We start from the raw sequence: 18241 nt of genomic DNA, 5'->3' as shown, positions 1-18241 counted from the left end.
ATCGGTGCAAACCTCTTGGTGACTCAACTTCCCATCGTAGATACTAATTTTCTATTTCAAGTTAAATGAACTCTTGCCGCTCACAGATGCCCTATTCTTCTCCTAATTAGCCCTCAGTGCAGCGGTGCCCATGGGAGCCTTTCCCACTGTAGCAAGGACACAGTACTGATCATTTCTCACAAGAAACCCAGAGTCCTGTCAACCTCCCAAGGGTTGCAGCCAGACCGTGCAGCCACTGGCCCTCTTTCATGCAGGAGGAGACCCAGAACTGAAGGCAGAAAGACCTGCTGCCCAAGTGCCACCATTTGTCAGGGCGGAGCTGCCCTGCAGCCAGGGAGGGACCTCAGAGGTTGCTAGAGCTGCCCGTTAAAGAGGGAAATCCACCCTCTCACCAGGGTGGATTATGGCAAGCCTGGGGAAGTGCTATTTCTGCCTTGGGTGGGCTCAATGTTTTAGACTCAGAGAATGTAAACTACAGCCCCCTAGGTCAAGCCCCCGGCAGCCTCCGTGGGTTAATCAGCTTTATTTGGACAAGGCTGCCCCCCTTGGGCCACTCACCGCCTAAGACTGCTCCTGCTCCACAGACCATGAAGGTTGAGGGCTAGCAGCTTCTCCAGGTGGCCTTTATGGAAGGACTGAGGCCAGCTCTCCCACCGGTGGGGGAAAGAGATGGTGATCAGGAACACCAGCAAACCAGAGCTGATAAGAGCAAGGAATTGCCAGGCCAAAACCGTGGGGTGAGCCGGGGCTCAGAAATCAGGGTGGCCGGGAAGCCTTTTAGCCTGGAAGATGGGCAGATACTCGCCTAAAAGGCAGGCAGGGAGACGGAGGGACGCATGGGAGGTGGGGAGGCAGAGGGACTTGAGGGAGAGCTGCCCCTACCTGCACGAAGCAGCTGCTCTCACAGGATCAGAAGTGGGCAGGAGCCAAGCTCACTCTGCAGCCTTGCCAGCAACCTTGTAAGCACCAAACTCCCTGTGTTAAACCCCTTTCTGCTTGAGATGCCTGTCGGGGCTTCTGTTTTGCCTTTGTGTATACTGTAGGCATGCCTTTTACTAGGCAGCAGTCCAAAAAAGTGAAAACTCATGCTTTGGTGGAAATAATTCAAGGTCTCTACTTGCTTAAAAAAAATTCTCATCTTTTGAAATAAACAGAATCCAAAAAAGTTATGTCTGATTTTATAATAAACCTTTGCTGTTTTTTAGGAGGAATGTTTCTTGGGGAGAGCGAAAAAACTGATTCTCTTCATGTCAGGATGTTGAATTTCACCAAATGTTTCTTGCACATTACTGAGAAGCTGTCCCCCACTGCCACTGCCCACCCTTCGGGAAATGCGCCCCCCACAGACCCATCCTGTGGCTAGGCTTGCCTTTGCTGGGCGTCCAAGAGCTGTCTGCTATTTAATGCAGAGGACAGGAAGTCAGTGAGAACTGCTAATCACTTCCGAGGTCAGACGCCATCCATCCCTCATCGGTTTTTCTCAGGTTTTGTGAGATCATCGCACCCAACAGTGATGGATGCGATCACAAACCCATATATCAAGCAGCGCAGTTATTGGCATAGGTACAATTCACACACGGCTTTTTTGCAATAGGTTATCTGCTGGAAAGTCCTGTGCAAATTACTGTGAACATGAGGACTCTGAAAGCTCCCTAATTCCTGCCCCATCCTACACACACACACACACACACACACACACACACACACACACACACAGTCTCAGGTTACCACCTTCCTCTATGAAACCACAGAAGAACTCTTTCAGTAGGTTATTAGAATCCAACAAAAAAAAGCATGGAACAACACTCACATAACCTATTAGTATAGAAGCATAGATGTTAGCACAGCATTAAGTATGTGTTTTTAGCAGCACAAAAATACAACTTTTAACATACATTTGCTGAACAAGTTAAATGCTCTAACTTGATCTCAGAAAACTGCTGCCAAGTTATTTCTATCCATTACAGAAGAGTGAAGGCGAGGGTCCAACACAGAGAATGTGAGGAAATAGAGACTGGAAGGAAAAAGAAAGGGCTGGCAGGGCCATGAAGACAGAAATGAAAGAAATCTGGGCCTGAAAGAATCCACCCCGGACAGCAGGGGCACAGCACGTGGTCGAGTTAGGACTGATGCGAAGGCCAGGGCGGCAAGCAATGCCCAGGCAGGATGACATTACTACAGCTCACAGGTCTCACAGACCTACTACCGTTACTATAGCTCTCACAGACGGACTTAAACACCAACGTGCCTTTTTCATTTTGTTTGTTTTTTTAGAAACCAGATCTTGCTATGTTGCCCAGGCTGGCCTTGAACTCCTGAGCTCAAGGGATCTTCCCACCTTGGCTTCCTGAGAAGCTGGGACTGCAGGCCTGCACTTATTCAAAAAATAGACAAAAAGGAAGGCCATCCTTGCTGCTATGGGAATGCTGCAGGTGTCACACATGCTGCCCATTTTCTCATCCAGAGCGCGGCACATGTTTCTTTTCTAATTCAACTGAGACCAAAACAAGAATACCGCAGGACAACAGCTTACCCAGCAATCATTTTAAAACATGAGGTTTCTGGGTTATGCCAGAAACACAAAAGTAGTTCTGCTTTGGAAAATGTGAATAATATGGCCATATTAAGGATGATCACCTCTATCATACAACACTGGCTCAAAAGTCCTAGCTGTTGCTAGAAGAGAAACAAAGAAGGCATAAACACGAAGCAGAGACACATTTGTCATTCTCTGAATACATCTTCATTTACTTAAAAAGCCCGATCCAAGAGAATCAACTGACAGTAGAAAGCTCAGCATCACAGTTAGTTATAAGATCAACAACCAAATTATCTGTAATTGCCCAGTACACCAGCAATAACCGTTATGACATACCAAAGGAAGAAACACTCAAAAACATCTAAGAATCCTAACAAGAAACAAGCAAGGCCTTTCCAGAGAAAACCAGAAAACTTTCCTGAATAACACAAAAGACAACCTGAATAAGTCACAGAAAAATTTTTGTGGAATATAAAAGCTGATTCCAAAATTCATACAAATAAAAGGCCAAAAACACTGTCCAAAAAAAACAATGAAGAAGTCCTTATGGCCAGGTGAGGTGGCTCACACCTATTATCTCAGCACTTTGGGAGGCTTGAGGAGGAAGGATTGCTTGATCCCAGGAGTCTGAGACCAGCCTGGGCAAGATAGTGAGACCCCATCTCTACCAAAAAAAAAAAAAAAGGTCCTTACTTTACTAGATATTAAAACATTACAAAAAACAACTACAGTATTAAACAGTGTGGCAAGGACCTCGATAAGTAAATTACGGTTAAAACAAGGTAATGGAATACTATGCAACTCTTAAAAAAATAGGCTATTCTAACCAGGAGTCCAAGACAATTCAAATAATAAAAGAATTGTCTTTTTTTTTTTTTTTGAGATGGAGTTTCGTTCTTGTTACCCAGGCTGGAGTGCAATGGTGCTATCTCAGTTCACCGCAACCTCTGCCTCCTGGGTTCAGGCAATTCTCCTGCCTCAGCCTCCTGAGTAGCTGGGATTACAGCCATGTGCCACCATGCCCAGCTAATTTTTTGTATTTTTAGTAGAGACGGGGTTTCACCATGTTAACCAGGATGGTCTCAATCTCTTGACCTCGTGATCCACCTGCCTCGGCCTCCCAAAGTGCTGGGATTACAGGCTTGAGCCACTGCGCCCGGCCTATATTTCTTTTAGAAGAAAAGAAGTTATATACCTATCTCACATAAATATAAACATAAATACAAATTTTGGTTCTAAAAAATATAAAAATAAAAACTACAAAACAGAAAAAATACGTAAGAAAATATGCATATAATTAATTGTGAAAGAGAAAAGCACTTCTTTTGGAAGAAAAAAAAGAAGTTGTAAAGAAAAAAACTGACATTATGTCAATTATACCTCAATAAAAAGTGTTTTTTAAAATTACATACTCAGTATGACAAGGCTATACCCAGGAGAGTGGCCAAAATTCAGAAGCTAGCAGCACCAAATGCCAATCAGGATGCGGAGACGCCAGAACCCTCGCGCTTCCTTTTTGTTAAATGTTTTTGGGGTTTGAGACAGGGTCTTGCTCTGCCATCCAGGCTGGAGTGCAGCGGTGCTCTCTTGGCTCACTGCAGCCTCATGTGACCCTCCCATCTCTGCCTTCCAAGTAGCTGAGACTACAAGTACGCACCATGATACCTGGCTAATTTTTGTATTTTTTGTGCAGATGGGGTTTTACCATGTTGCCCTGGCTGGTCTCAAACTCCTGAACTCAAGTGATCCTTGTGCCTCAGCCTCTCAAAAGTCCTGGGATTAAGGCCAGGCATGGTGGTTCATACCTGTAATCCCAGCACTTCTGGGAGGCCGAGGTGGGTGGATCACCTGAGGTCAGGAGTTCAAGACCAGCCTGACAAATATGGTGAAACCCAGGCTCTACTAAAAATACAAAAATTAGTTGGGCCTGCTGTTGGGTACCTGTAATCCCAGCTACTCAGGAGGCTGCAACCGGAACCCGGGAGGCGGAAGCTGCAGTGAGTTGAGATCACGCCCACTGCACTCCAGCCTGAGCAACAAGAGTAAAACTCCATCTCATAAAAAAAAAAATGTTCTGTGATTACAAGCATGAACCACCATACCTGGCCAGCAGCTTCTTAAAAAATTAACCACACACTTACTATAGGACCCAGCAATTCTGGCCCTAGGAACTGACCCAACAAACAAAAGCAAAGAAAGACATAGACACAAATGTTCACAGCACATTCCACTCCAAGAGGAAACAACTCAATTTCCAAATGCTGGTAAATGGGTGAGAGACTCTGTGATAATTCCGCGCCATGGAATATTACTCGGCCACAAAAATGGACGGACACAGGGGGGGGGGGGCTGCATGGCCGGCAGGGAGGGAGAAGGGAGCCGGCCTCCTGCCGCCTACGTGGGCCTCAGGGAGACCGAGGAAGTTCTCGGGGTCTCAGTTTTCCCACACATAAGACAGTTCCTGAGGTGCCACCTGCTTTTCAGCTGTATCGTCTATCAGTTCATAACTCAGTCACAGACAGCCCGGCACGCAGCAGTCAGACCCAAGAAAATAAAAACAATGTGGGTGGGGGTGGTTGGAATTCTACTAAGAAAAACAATTTGGGCTGCCAGGGAGCCTCCACAGACACCAGCAACCACTCAGCCCCGAGAGTTCAATGACAAAAATCCCACTGCCGGAGCAGTAATGCTTCTTGGTGCAAAATACCATTGGTATTAAGTATTCTGGCTCTGAGCAAATTCTCAAGGCCATGAAGTCCACGGCCTCATTGGATGGTTTTATAAAGCTGCGGGCTTCAGGCTCAGATGTGTAATTCACATCTAATTTTCAAGATTACAAAAGCAGCAACTTGAGAGCCTCTACGTGGACAGTCCATGCTGAGGAGCCCTGCTTCCTTCCACCTGGCCACGACCTGCGGCCCCACGTGCTGGCCGTGCTCCCTTCTGCCTGGCCATGACCTGCGGCCCCACATGGTGGCCGTGCTCCCTTCTGCCTGGCCATGACCTGTGGCCCCATGTGCTGGCCATGCAAGGTGCAAGCCCTGCAGCCAGGTGATCATTCAGGTAGGTTTCAGCCAAGCCCACGAAACACCCAGGACCAGAAAGGCTGTACCTGGGAACATGGAGCCCTGGATCTACAACTGCCCACATGGCCTTCCACAGGCCACTGCACTCACACAGGGCAGCACTCACACAGGGCAGTGCTCACAAAAGGCAGTGTGCTGTACACGCTGAGGCCTTGTTCAAGCCCCGATGGCCCTTACGTGGAGCCTTAACATGTGGACCCTGCCCTGGGCTGAGCCTCTGCTGGCTCGCAGCCAGCCACAGGAAGGGATCCTGGTCTCTGCTAGTGTGCTCTATGAGGTAACCAGAATCAGAAACCAGGGGTAAGTCTTTTCCCCAGGACTAGCTGGCCAGGTGACTATAACCAGCATAAAACCCACGCCTCTGCCCCCAGCACCTCCGGGCTGCTAAGAATCTGCTGTCACAAATCCATGTGAGTGGATGGAAAGTGCCTGTACACATAAGGGATTTTTATGAAGCCAGGACAGTTGTCTGACAGCAGTGGACTGGGAGAGCCCACCTTCCCATTTCCAGGCAGCCAAATGGCATTGATAGCAGCAGAGAGGTGACCGGGCTGTCACAGGGGCCTCCAAACCCACAGCCACTCGGCTGGCTCTGCATGGGGTGGTCACACATACGCTGCCTTCCCCTGCATACAGCTCCGTGCCTCAAACAGAAACAGAGAAGCTAAGCGTCCCTTTTAGTGAGACTGGAGAGGGTGAAAGACAAAAAGACCTGCCAAGTCACACCATGACCTCCTTCCACGTCCGCCACAGTCCGCCCCAAGACATGTGTTATCTAAAACCTCATCCTCACAACCCGCTGAAGTGGGAAACCAGGCCTGGAAGAGTTAAAGGAACGTGAAGCCAGAACTCCTAAACCCCAGCTCCCAGAGGAGGGCTTAGCTAAGAAACAGGAAGCAGACAAGGAGGGCAAACCCTGGGACCCCTCTGCCCCGCGAGGAAAGGCCCGAGACACCAACCCCCGTGGCAGAATCTTCTGCCCAGAGAACTAAGGAGGACAGAAACAACAGGTGCCAGTAACTTCTTAGACCAGCAGGCAGTCATGTAGCCCAGTCACCAAGACACATGACAGGCCCATGGGAGCAACTGTTCCTCCTGCGGGGCCACCACAAGCCCCCCAGCTCCCCAGCACTCCAGGCCAGCAGGGGCCTCCGGGATAGCGAACTCAGCAAACTATGCCCTGAGCCGAGGCCCTGAGGCCCTGCTGCCCGGGACTGAGGAGAAGCCAAACCTCAGTGGTGCCAGACTGAGGCACCAGGGACAGAACCCTGGGGGAGTGAGTGCACCGGCTCAGGCAGCTTCCTGGGCCAAGCCCACAGGCCTGAGTGGAAACAGGAATGCTGAGGGAATGCTCCCCAAGGGTTGATGACGTTCCCAGCGCTTGGGGACATGGCGGTGATCCTGGCACAAGCTCAGTGTGCTCGCACTGTGGGAAGAAGCTGCACGGGGTCCCAGGAGCGGCCGCTGACCCATGGGCTCCCCAGACAGACGTTGCTGGGAGTACAACACGATGGCCCAAAGGGAGACACAGGCTTCTCTGTCCGCCATGGCAGATTCCAGAGGTTCATCCAGGATCCACTGGGGAATGGGGAGGGAGCCAGCACAGTACTTTTCCACAAGCTCCTCTGGACCCCAGGAATGCTGCTCTCTAGGCCTAGCCACCCACCATTCTAAGCACTTAGGTTCCACTTCAAAAAAAAAGGCCTGAAATCGTTTTTTAACAATTTCCCATGAGAACCAGGGAGAGTCAGCAAAGAACTATCTGTATTAGCAGAGACACCCCTTTTCATTGGGAGACTGGCTCCCGGACACATCAATCAGACCATGAGCCCCCGGGCCCCTGCACTCAGTCACAGAGACCCTCCCAACAGCCTGGACACTGGCCACAGGGCATGCACTTTGCAGAGAATTCTGCTGAAGGCAACTCCCTCCGCCAACTCCCTTGGAAGGAGCGTGGCTGCTGACCCCTGCTGTCGAACCCGGCTCCACTGAGACTGCATTCCCCAGCTTCCCAGGCCCTCTTCCCACTGCCAGCTCATCCAAAGGCTAAGGAACCGGTTCCAGGTCGCTCCACAATGCTCTACTGGGCGGGCCTGAGACCAACTCCTCACCAGGGGCTGGAGGGCCAAGCTATAGTGCGGGTGACCCTGCCGGCAGCTGCATGTTACAGACTAGCAGAAGCCCGGCCCTCAAAGGAGAGATGAAGGAAACACCCAAAGGCTCTCTTCTCTCCCCTCTTGCTTCCAGCTTTCTTTTAATTAACATGTATTTTAATAACAAAAACACTCACATACTTTTAAAAAATTACCTCAACTTAAACAAAAGGACAGACACCGCTTCCTCACTTGGGTGGGAGTTTTAACCTCTGCCCAGTCACCATAAGCCAAACCATCTTGCGGGTCCTGCCAGTGACCAGTGGCCTATGTGGGGATCAGGCAAGAGGAAGGTTCAACCAAGAAGGGAGACCCAGAAGCCTCACGACTCAACTCAAAGTCCAGGATGACGCCGTGCCCACCAAAATCACGTATGCTTGAGGCTCTGAGGTGCTGTAGAATCGGAACTGGGTCGAATCACAGAACAAGAGCTCAAACAGCTCTCGGGAAACCAGCAGCCATCTGGAACCCAGAAACCAAAAAGAACCTAAAAGCAACCGCATCGCTGGACTTCAAGTTGTGAAGAAGGCGCAAGGGAAGAGGCAGGTGGACTGGGAGACACAGGAATTCAACAGCCTGAGGAGCAGGATCCAAAATTTAGAGCGAGGCTGGGGTGGAATGCTGGGCCGCCTCCTCACTGCTGCACAGGAACCACGGGATGTCTGCACCTGCCAGGCCTCCGCCTCTGTGTAGCCTTTTGGTATCCCACTAAAGAGAGCCTAGGACAAGCTGTATGGCTGTGCTGGGGGTGCTGTCTCGCTTCCCTTGCCCCTTGGGGGGTGGCAGCTGAGAGATGACCCTCTAAGACACAGCCAGGACCTCCTCCAGGCCCACACCCCTGGCTTCTCCCCTCCACCCATGGCTGCTGAGCCGCCTGCAGGCGCAGATGTGGACATGATTTCACGGCAACTTCCAAGAGCTCAGTGCTGCCTCACTGGACAGGATCCCAGAGTGATCTGGGCTACACCCATCAACCAGGCACACTCCACTGTCCCAGGCATCTGTGGCCAAGTGGCCTTGGGGCACCTCCAAGTGCCAGCTGTGCCTGCCTCCTGCTGGGAGCCACTTTGAAGAAGGGCCAACGTAGACTCCCCCTTTCCGCCTCCCTCTGCACAGCAGCCCTTTTCTTATTTAATTAAAAACAGGGACCCTGCCACCCCACATCTCACAATGGCATACTGCCCTGGGCACAGGATCTCCAGCACTAAACAGCGGCAGAGTTTGAACCCCGGCGTTACTCTGGGGAACTGAACAAATGTAGCAAGCCAGCACCATGTCCTAGCACAAGTCAGGTGGCTTCCAACTCTTCCAGAAACTCAGGGACCCAGTCCAGTTGTCACTTACTGATAGACCTTTAAAAATAAATTTTGAAAATAAGTGCCCCAAATCACAGAATGGTCTCAGTTTAAGGACTTAAGCAACAAAGCTACAACAAAACTCTCACTCCCATTTACTCATCTGTGTCAACAAAGGCACTAAGCACCTAAGTCTGACCTGAGAACAGGAACAAAGGCCATGGAAACCGGTTTGCTCTCAGGCAATGACAGCCCGATCCATAGGTGCGTGGGCCAACTGCAGCAACAAGGAAAGCCCTGCCCTCCCGTGGGGTGAATGACACAGTGTCTCAATGCCCTGACCATGACATGATGCACACCTTGTCAATTTCACTTTATGTAGAATAACCTGTGAAAATTCCTAATGTATGATGCTGTTTTGATCAAGTGCATACTACTAATGGTAAACACAGCTCAATGCAGTAGAAAAATTTAACACTCAGAACTTGGTAGGTAACAAAAACTTTTTGCATTTTCTAATTTAAATGTATAAATCTTTTTGTGGAGGACAATCATGATGCAGTAAGTAATGAAATACTTTCGAACATAAAAATGCAGCCCAGGTGCAGTGGCTGACCCCTGTAATTCCAGGGTGTTGGGAGGCCAAGGAGGAAGGATCACTTGAGGTCAGGAGTTCAAGACCAGCCTGGCCAACATGGTGAAACCCCAACTCTACCAAAATACAAAAAATTGGGCCAGGCGCAGGGGCTCACGCCTGTAATCACAGCACTTTGGGTGGCCAAGGCGGGTGGATCACAAGGTCAGGAGTTCACCTGGCCAAGATGGTGAAACCCCATCTCTGTTTTGTAAAATACAAAATGTATCTATTTTGTAAAAATACAAAAAAATAAGCTGGGTACAGTGGCAGGCACCTGTAATCCCAGCTACTCGGGAGGCTAAGGCAGGAGAATCGCTTGAACCCGGGCAGAAGAGGTTGCAGTGAGCTGAGGTCCCACCACTTCACTCCAGCCTGGGCAACAGAGTGAGACTCTGTCTTAAAAAAAAAAAAAATACAAAAAATTAGTTGGGTGTGGTGGCGTGCACCTGTAATTCCAGCTACCTGGGGAACTGAGGCAGGAGAATCGCTTGAACCTGGGTGGCAAAGGTGGCAGTGAACTGAGATAGCACCACTGCATTCCAGCCTGGGCAACAGAGTGAGACTCCATCTCAAAAAAATAAATAAATAAATGCAGGCCGGGTGCAGTGGCTCACACCTGTAATTCCAGTTTGCTGGGAGGCTGAGGTGGTAGGATCACTTGAGGTTGCAAGTTCAGCCTGGCTAATATGGTGAAACGCCGTCTCTATCAAAAATACAAAATATTAGTCAGGTGTGGTGATGTGCACCTGTAATCCTGGCTACTTTGGGGGCTGAGGCAGGAGAATCACCTGAACCCAGGAGATGGAGGTTGCACTGAGCCAAGATCGAGCCACTGCACTCCAGCCTGGCCAATAGACTGAGACTGTGTCTCAAAAAAACAAGGAATAAAAATGCGTAACTTTAGGAAAAGATTGTTCATGTATTTTTTTCAAGTGAATGGTGGTGGATACTCAAATCTCAATGTTATAATCCACTGCATGCTGTTTAAAAAGTGATGCTAACAGGTGATTTTCAAACTCACAATCATCGTGTTATTAGACATGAACATTACTAGATGTACCTTCTTCAATACAGGCTTCCAGGCCACACCTCTGCACACGTACCAGTGAGGAGCTGCCACCTGCCCCTTACAGGGCACAAAGGCCTGCTGCAGGCTCTTCCCCATCCTGCACACCACCACCAAGTCCCCTACACAACATGGCACCCAAAACAGCAGTTTCCTGGCAGCTAAGAAAGGCAGTCATGGGGTTCCAACTCAAAATTCACTAAAATCCTTCTTTGTCCTACAATCGCTTCTGGAAGGCACCAAGCCCATCGATGGCTCCACATCTGTTCCAGCCTCCGCTCCAGAGAGACCAGCAGGCAGAGTCATCCCCTCTACCACCTGATCAAGTAACAGATGGATCCCAGAGGGCAGGGCCAGCGAGGCACTGGTTGCCTTACCTGGGGGCCGGTTCCATCACCATCTGGCATGGCCTCAGGGCCCAGCAGTGGCCCCTCTGCTGACACCTTCTTCAGCTTTTTGTTCTTTTTCTCCATCACTTCGGGAACTTTTCTCTTCTGTTTTGCCATCCTGCAACAAAGAAAGTAAACTGCTAAAGACAAGGAAATAAAAAGCTTAGCTCGCATCAGATTTTTAAATAAAAAGTAGGACACTCTCATTAAAAAATAATATTTCAGAAAATAAAGAAAACATATACAAGTTAAAGCAAACTCAAACCCCCAAGTTTCATCACCTATGGATAACCAATTTGACATTTTGGTGTATTTCCTGTCCATCTTTTTGTTTTTTTTTGAGTCAGAGTCTCACTCTGTCACCCAGGCTGGAGTGTGGTAGTGAGATCTTGGCTCACTGTCACCTACAGATAACCAATTTGACATTTTGGTGTATTTTCTTTCTGTCTTTTTGGGTTTTGAGTCAGGGTCTCACTCTGTCACTCAGGCTGGAGTGTGGTAGCACGATCTTGGCTCACTGCATCCTTGAAATCTCAGGCTCGGCCGGGCGCAGTGGCTCACGCCTATAATCCCAGCACTTTGGGAGGCCGAGGTGGGTGGATCACAAAGTCAAGAGATCGAGACCATCTTGGTCAACAAGGTGAAACCCCATCTCTACTAAAAATACAAAAAATTAGCTGGGCATGGTGGTGCGCGCCTGTAGTCCCAGCTACTTGGGAGGCTGAGGCGGGAGAATTGCTTGAACCCAGAAGGCGGAGGTTGTGGTGAGCCGAGATCATGCCATTGCACTCTAGTCTGGGTAACAACAGCGAAACTCCATCTCAAAAAAAAAAAAAAAAAAAAAAAAAAAAGAAATCCCTGGCTCAAGCCATCCTCCCACCTCAGCCTCCTGAGTAGCTATGACCACAGGCATGTGCCACCATGCCTGGCTAACTTAAGTTTTTTGGAGAGACGGGGTCTTGCTAAGTTGTCCAGGCTGGTCTCAAACCCTGAGGCTTAAGCAATCTTCTGCTTCAGCCTCCCCAAGTGCTGAGACCACTGCTGTGAGCCACCATGTCCAGGCCCATTAAGTCTTTTTTCTGAGTGTTTTTCTTTAACATAGCTGCAATCATACACGGATTATATATTCTGTATTACTAACTGAACATGAACACCAAGTTTTATGTTTTTTAATTTCAAAAACATGAACATTTTCCAATAATTGCACATCTATTTTTCCAAACTATGAAAGACCAGGGGAAAGTGCAAACCATTTTTAGTGACAGTATCATAATATCCCAAAGGTGAAAATCTGTCTTCTCCCTAATGACTGAATACTTTGAATTGTTTTCACTTTCTCCTATCATGGGCTCACTCATGCTTCCCATCAACTAGGGAAGCCGTGGTGCCACACAGGTGGAGGATGCTGGCCCTGCATATCACAGGACACCTGGCCACCACAGGTGGAGGGGATCAAGGACCACTGTGAGTCCAGGATCTCCTCTGAGTGTGCAGGGAGCATGGAGCAGGCCACACATGAGGGTGGATGCGGCATTTGAGGGCATCTGGTTAGGCCTCCTTTCCCCAGAACAGCAGTATCTAGAACACCACGCCCAGCAACAGAGAAGTCCAGGCACAGCGAAACCAGGGTCCTTTGTGGGACTGTGTGATGAGACAACCAAGAGAGGCAGCTGAGGTCACCAGCCCTGGGAGCCTGTTGGAGGGGCTGGCTCCTGATGGAGGGACGCTAAGGAAGAACCTGGGGTATGGTGTGGACAGAGACTGACCAGGCTGCTTCTGGGACGGAGAAGCAGAAACCCAGCCCACACCTGCTGCTGCAGCAAAGCCTCCTGCAGGCAATGGTGGCAGGACAACAGGAGAGGGAAGAAGCCCCCCCACCCGACCCCAGGCCCCTGTCCCCACCCCCTCACCCACACTCCTCCCTACACTCCTCCCCACCCTCCAGCTCCCAGTCTCCCCTGCTGCCCCTACTAGGTGGAGTCTTAAAAGGATCTGAGAACAGAAAAGTGTCCTGCAGGGACTGCGTGGGCCTCAGAGCTGAGCACAGAGGTGCTGTGAAGCCGGGAGACAGGAGCTCAACAGCCAGTACACTCAGCACACAAGCTCCTTCCCAGACAGCCTCCAGCCCAGACATACACCCACAAAGAACCACCAAGAAAGCCAAATCCCACCCCAAAATTAAAATAGTCCAGGCATGGTAGCTCATACCTGTCATCCCAGCATTCTGGAAGGCTGAGGTAGGCAGATCACTTGCACATTTTTTAAAACACAATTTTTAAAAACATTTTTAAAAAATTGGCCATGCACGGCAATGCACACCTGTAGTCCCAGCTACTCAGGAGGTGGAGGTGGGAGGATTGCTTGAGCCCAGGAGTTGAGGCTGCAGTGAGCCATGACTGCACCACTGCACTCCAGCCTGGGCAAAAGAGTGAGACTTTGTGTTTAAAAAAAGAGCAAAGCAAGAAAGTTTATGACAGAGCAGCAGTTTTAAAAGGATGATCATCATGGAAAGAGCTTGGTAGCATGAGCCCACCTAGAGCCCAGATGTGGTCTAAACTCCACTCACTGTGAGAAAGAGTCAGGGGAGGGCAAGGAGGGCCTGGAATGCCAGGTGAGGCCAGAAACGAAGGAGAAAGTCGAAAAGCAAAGGGCACAGACTGCACAAGGGCTCCCTTCATCCTACTCGGGGCTGCCACTGGTAACAACACACTGAAAGAATATTACTATTGTGGAATCAGAAAACTCCAAGCCGCTTATTCTCTAATTGAGCCTTATCTTTAAAAAGTATCAGAAGCCAGAGTCCACAGATTTCAATTAGCTGTATAATAAGAAATCTTGGAAGAATGAGAGACTGTTGACACAGGGGCTCTGAAAAGACAAAAGACCATGCCAGCCAATTACTTTGTGAGAGAAAGAAGAAAAGTTCAGCAAATATTTACATACCCATTACTATAAAAGTTAAGTCAAATCTATTTTCATTCTGTAAGTTATCACTTAAAAACTTAATCACTATGTCTATTTGCTAAAAAGGGATAAAAGACTTTTCCATATTATGGAAAGGTTTAAGACTACTTAGGGAAAGTGACTCATAGCTTTGAGATAATGAATGTTTGTTATGGAAAATGATATTTACTTTCATTTACTGTCAACTGATTCTCAACAAGGCTGTCACGACAATTCAGTGGGAAAGACAAATGGTGCTAGGACAACTGGCTACCAACATACAAAAGAATGGATTCAGAGCCCTACCTCACACCATACACAAAATTAAGTCAAAATAGATCAAAGTTCTAAATGGAAGAGCTAAAATTATAAAATTACTAGAAGAAACATAGGAGTAAATCTTCATGACCTTGGATTATTAGGCAATGGCCTCGTATATGGCACCAAAAATAAGTAGCAAAAGACAGAGGAAAAAAGAGGTAATAAGTTGGACTACAACAAAATAAAAAACTTTTGTGCTGCAGGCTGGGTATGGAGGCTCACACCCTCCTTTGAGAGGCTGAGGTGGGAGGATCATGAGGTCAAGAGATTGAGACCATCCTGGCTAACCCAGTGAAACCCTGTCTCCACTAAAAACACAAAAAATTAGCTGGGTGTGGTGGCACGTACTTGTAATGCCAATTACTTGGGAGGCTGAGGCAGGAAAACTGCTTGAACCCAGGAGGCAGAGGTTGCAGTAAGCTGAGATCATGTCATTGCACTCCAGCCTGGGTGACAAAGCAAGACTCCATCTCAAAAAAAACAAAAACAACTTTTGTGCTGCAAAGATGCCAGCAAGAATGTAAACAGGACAGGTGCAGTGGCTCATGCTTGTAATCCCAGCACTCTGGGAGGCCGAGGCAGGAGGAGCATTTGAGGCCACACCAGTTCTGGCCACATAGCGAGTTCTAGCTCCACACCAGTCCTGGCCACATAGCGAGACCACATCTCTATAAAAAATGAAGCAGAAAGAAAACCCAAGCCGTGCACAGTGGCTCATGCCTGTAATCCCAACACTTTGGGAGTTTGAGGTGTGAGGACTGCTTGAGCCCAGGAGTTCAAGATCAACCTGAGCAACATAGTGAGACTCTGTCTCTACAAAAAAATACAAAAAATCGCCAGGTACGGTGATACACATGTAGTGCCAGCTACCTGGGAGGCTGAAGTGGGAGGATGACCTGAGCTCAGGAAGTCCAGGTTATAATAAGTCATGATCATGCCACTGAATCCCAGCCTGGGCAACAGAGTGGGATCCTGGCTAAATAAAAATAAATAAAGTTCCTCTCCACACAGTTGAGAAGACCGGTCGGCCTGGGTAGCCTGCACTTAAGATGTCAGGAAAACTCCATACTGACACTGGTTTGGAATCAGATACTGCAATGAAAAAAGTGGAGACACTGTGAAAGCAAGACGAGAAGAAAGAGAAAAAAGAGGAGCCAAAATCTAGTAGGACTGAAGAGACAGCAGAAGAGGAAGAAACTGTTTCCCCCAAAGCTAAACAAGTTAAAAAGAGAGCAGAGCCTTCTGAAGTTGACATGAATTCTCCTAAATCCAAAAAGGCAAAAAAGAAAGAGGAGCCATCTCAAGATGACATTTCTCCTAAAACCAAGAGTTTGAGAGAAATAAAAAGGAGCCCATTGTAAAGAAAGCGGTTTCTTGTAAAACCAAACAAGTGATTAAAAAATGAGGAGCCTTCTGAGGAATAAACAGATGCTCCTAAGCCCAAGAAGATGAAGAAATAAATGGAAATTAATGGAAAAATCAGAGAGAAATCCAAACTGGAGAATGGATTTCCTCATTCTAAACCTGACTGTAACCCCAGTGAAGCTGCCAGTGAAGAAAGTAACAGTGAAATAGAGCAGGAAATACCCGTGGAACAAACAGAAGGCCATTTCTCTAATTTTCCCATATCTGAAGAAACTATTAAGCTTCTCAAAGGCCCAGGAGTGACCTTCCTATTTCTTATACAAGCAAAGACATTCTGTCAAGTTCACAGCGGGAAGGACTTAACCGCACGGGTGCAGACAGGAACTGGGGAGACATTTTCCTTCACCATCCCTCTGACTGAGAAACTTCATGGGGAACTGCAGGGCAAGAAGAGAGGTGTCTCCCTCAGGGACTGGTTCTTGCACCTACAAGACAGCTGACAAATCAAGCAAGCAAAGACTTCAGTGACATCACAAAAAAGCTGTCAGTGGCTTGTTTTTATGTGGAACTCCCTACGGAGGTCAATTTGAAGGCATGAGGAATGGGATTGATATCCTGGTTAGGACGCCAGGTCGTATCAAAGACCACATACAGAATGGAAACTAGATCTCACCAAACTGAAGCATGTTGTCCTGGATGAGGTTGACCAGATGCTGGATATGAGATTCGCTGATCAAGTGGAAGAGATTTTAAGTGTGGCCTATGACAAAGATTCTGAAGACAATCCCCAAACATTGCTTTTTTCTGCAACTTGCCCTCATTGGTTATTTAATGTTGCCAAGAAATATATGAAATCTACATATGAACAGGGGGACCTGATTGGTAAAAAGACTCAGAAGACGGCAATAACTGTGGACCCTCTGGCTACGAAGTGCCACTGGACTCAGGAGGGCAGCAATCATTGGGGATGTCATCTGAATATACAGTGGTCATCAAGGGTGCACTGTCATCTTTTGTAAGACCAAGAAAGAAGCCTAGAAGCTGTCCCAGAATTCAGCTATAAAGCAGGATGCCCAGTCATTGCATGGAGACATTGCACAGAAGCAAAGGAAAATCACCCTGAAAAGTCTTAGAAATGGCCGCTTTGCTGGCAACCAATGCTGCTACACGTGGGTTAGACATCCCTGAGGTTGATTTGGTTACACAAAGCTCTCCACCACAGGATGTGGAGTCCTACATTCATCCATCCAGGAGGGCAGGCAGAGCTGGAAGGATGGGGGTGTGCACCTGCTTTTACAAGCACAAGGAAGAATATCAATTAGTACAAGTGGAACAAAAAGCGGGAATTAAGTTCAAACAAATAGGTGTTCCTTCTGCAACAGAAGTAATAAAGGCCTCCAGTATAGATGCCATCAGGCTTTTGGATGCCATGCCTCCTACTGCCATCAATCACTTCAAGCAACCAGCTGAGAAGCGGATAGAGAAGGGAGCTGTGGAAGCTCTGGAAGCAGCACTTTCCCTGTAATTCAGGTGCCACGTCCACAGACCAGCGCTCCTTGATCAACTCAAATGTGGGTTTTGTGACCATGATCTCGCGGTGGTCAGTTGAAATGCCAAATATTAGTTAGGCTTAGAAAGCAGGTAAAGAGCAGCTGGGTGAGGAGACTGGTTTCAAAGTGAAGGGAATGGTCTTTCTCAAAGGAAAGCTGAGTGTGTGCTCTGATATACCCACCGCATCAGTAACAGAAATACAGAAGAAATGGCATGATTCACGACACTGGCAGCTCTCTGTGGCTACAGAGCAGCCAAAGGTAGAAGGACCACGGGAAGGATAGGGAGGCTTCATGGGACAGCGGGATGGAAACAGAAGATTCAGAGGACCGTGGGAAGGCAACAGAGGCCTGAGACGACAGCTATCAGGAGGCAGATCCCAAAACAAAGGCCAGAATCGGAGTTTCAGTAAAGCAATCAGTCAATAACTAGTAATCGAAGATGTATATAGAAAAAAATGATATTTGGCAATACTCAAAAGTGTAAAGAACTGAACATGATTTTTCATGCAAAGTTAAAAGCACATTGTGCTTCCTTCTGACCACTTGCTGAGTCCCTATCTCCTTCAGACACAGGCAAGCTTCATCTAAATTATTTCATCTGATCATTATCATTTATAACTGTATTGCGACTTCTTCATCAGTCTTTCCTTTTGAAAGGTGTACGAATTCATTACATTATCTACAGATTAGAAGATACAATCAAGCATGTATCTCCCTATACTTTGTGAGTTCACCAGTCTTTATACTCAAAAGTGTCCTTCCCTAAAGTAAACACCTAAGGGAATGTACCTGCTGAACAGTTTCTCAGTTTCTCATGTGGTCCTATTATTTGCCTACTGAGACTTAATACCAAGCAACGTTTTGAAACAAGATTTTAAACTCAGCTGGGCTGCA

The 18241-nt window shown here is 47.9% G+C and overlaps 1 protein-coding gene and 1 pseudogene across 9 annotated transcripts in view; one reads left to right on the top strand and one right to left on the bottom strand.

The window, feature by feature from the left end:
• The window catches only part of CHLSN (cholesin), a 124415-nt gene that overhangs the window by 97161 nt on the left and 9013 nt on the right, over positions 1-18241 (bottom strand). For all 9 annotated transcript variants that reach the window (XM_035289958.3, XM_078364223.1, XM_035289966.3 and 6 more), the window contains exon 2: positions 11154-11283. In XM_035289958.3, coding sequence (XP_035145849.3) covers positions 11154-11282 — 129 coding nt within the window. In that variant the 5' untranslated portion in view covers position 11283. The remainder of the gene's footprint in view (positions 1-11153; positions 11284-18241) is intronic.
• LOC108590247 (nucleolar RNA helicase 2 pseudogene) lies at positions 15464-17808 on the top strand (annotated as a pseudogene).

This window comes from Callithrix jacchus, chromosome 2, assembly GCF_049354715.1.
Source record: "Callithrix jacchus isolate 240 chromosome 2, calJac240_pri, whole genome shotgun sequence".
Classification (NCBI taxonomy): Eukaryota; Metazoa; Chordata; class Mammalia; order Primates; family Cebidae; genus Callithrix; species Callithrix jacchus.
The sequence above is the reverse complement of the archived record's forward strand: the minus strand, read 5'-3'. Positions and strand labels throughout refer to the sequence as shown.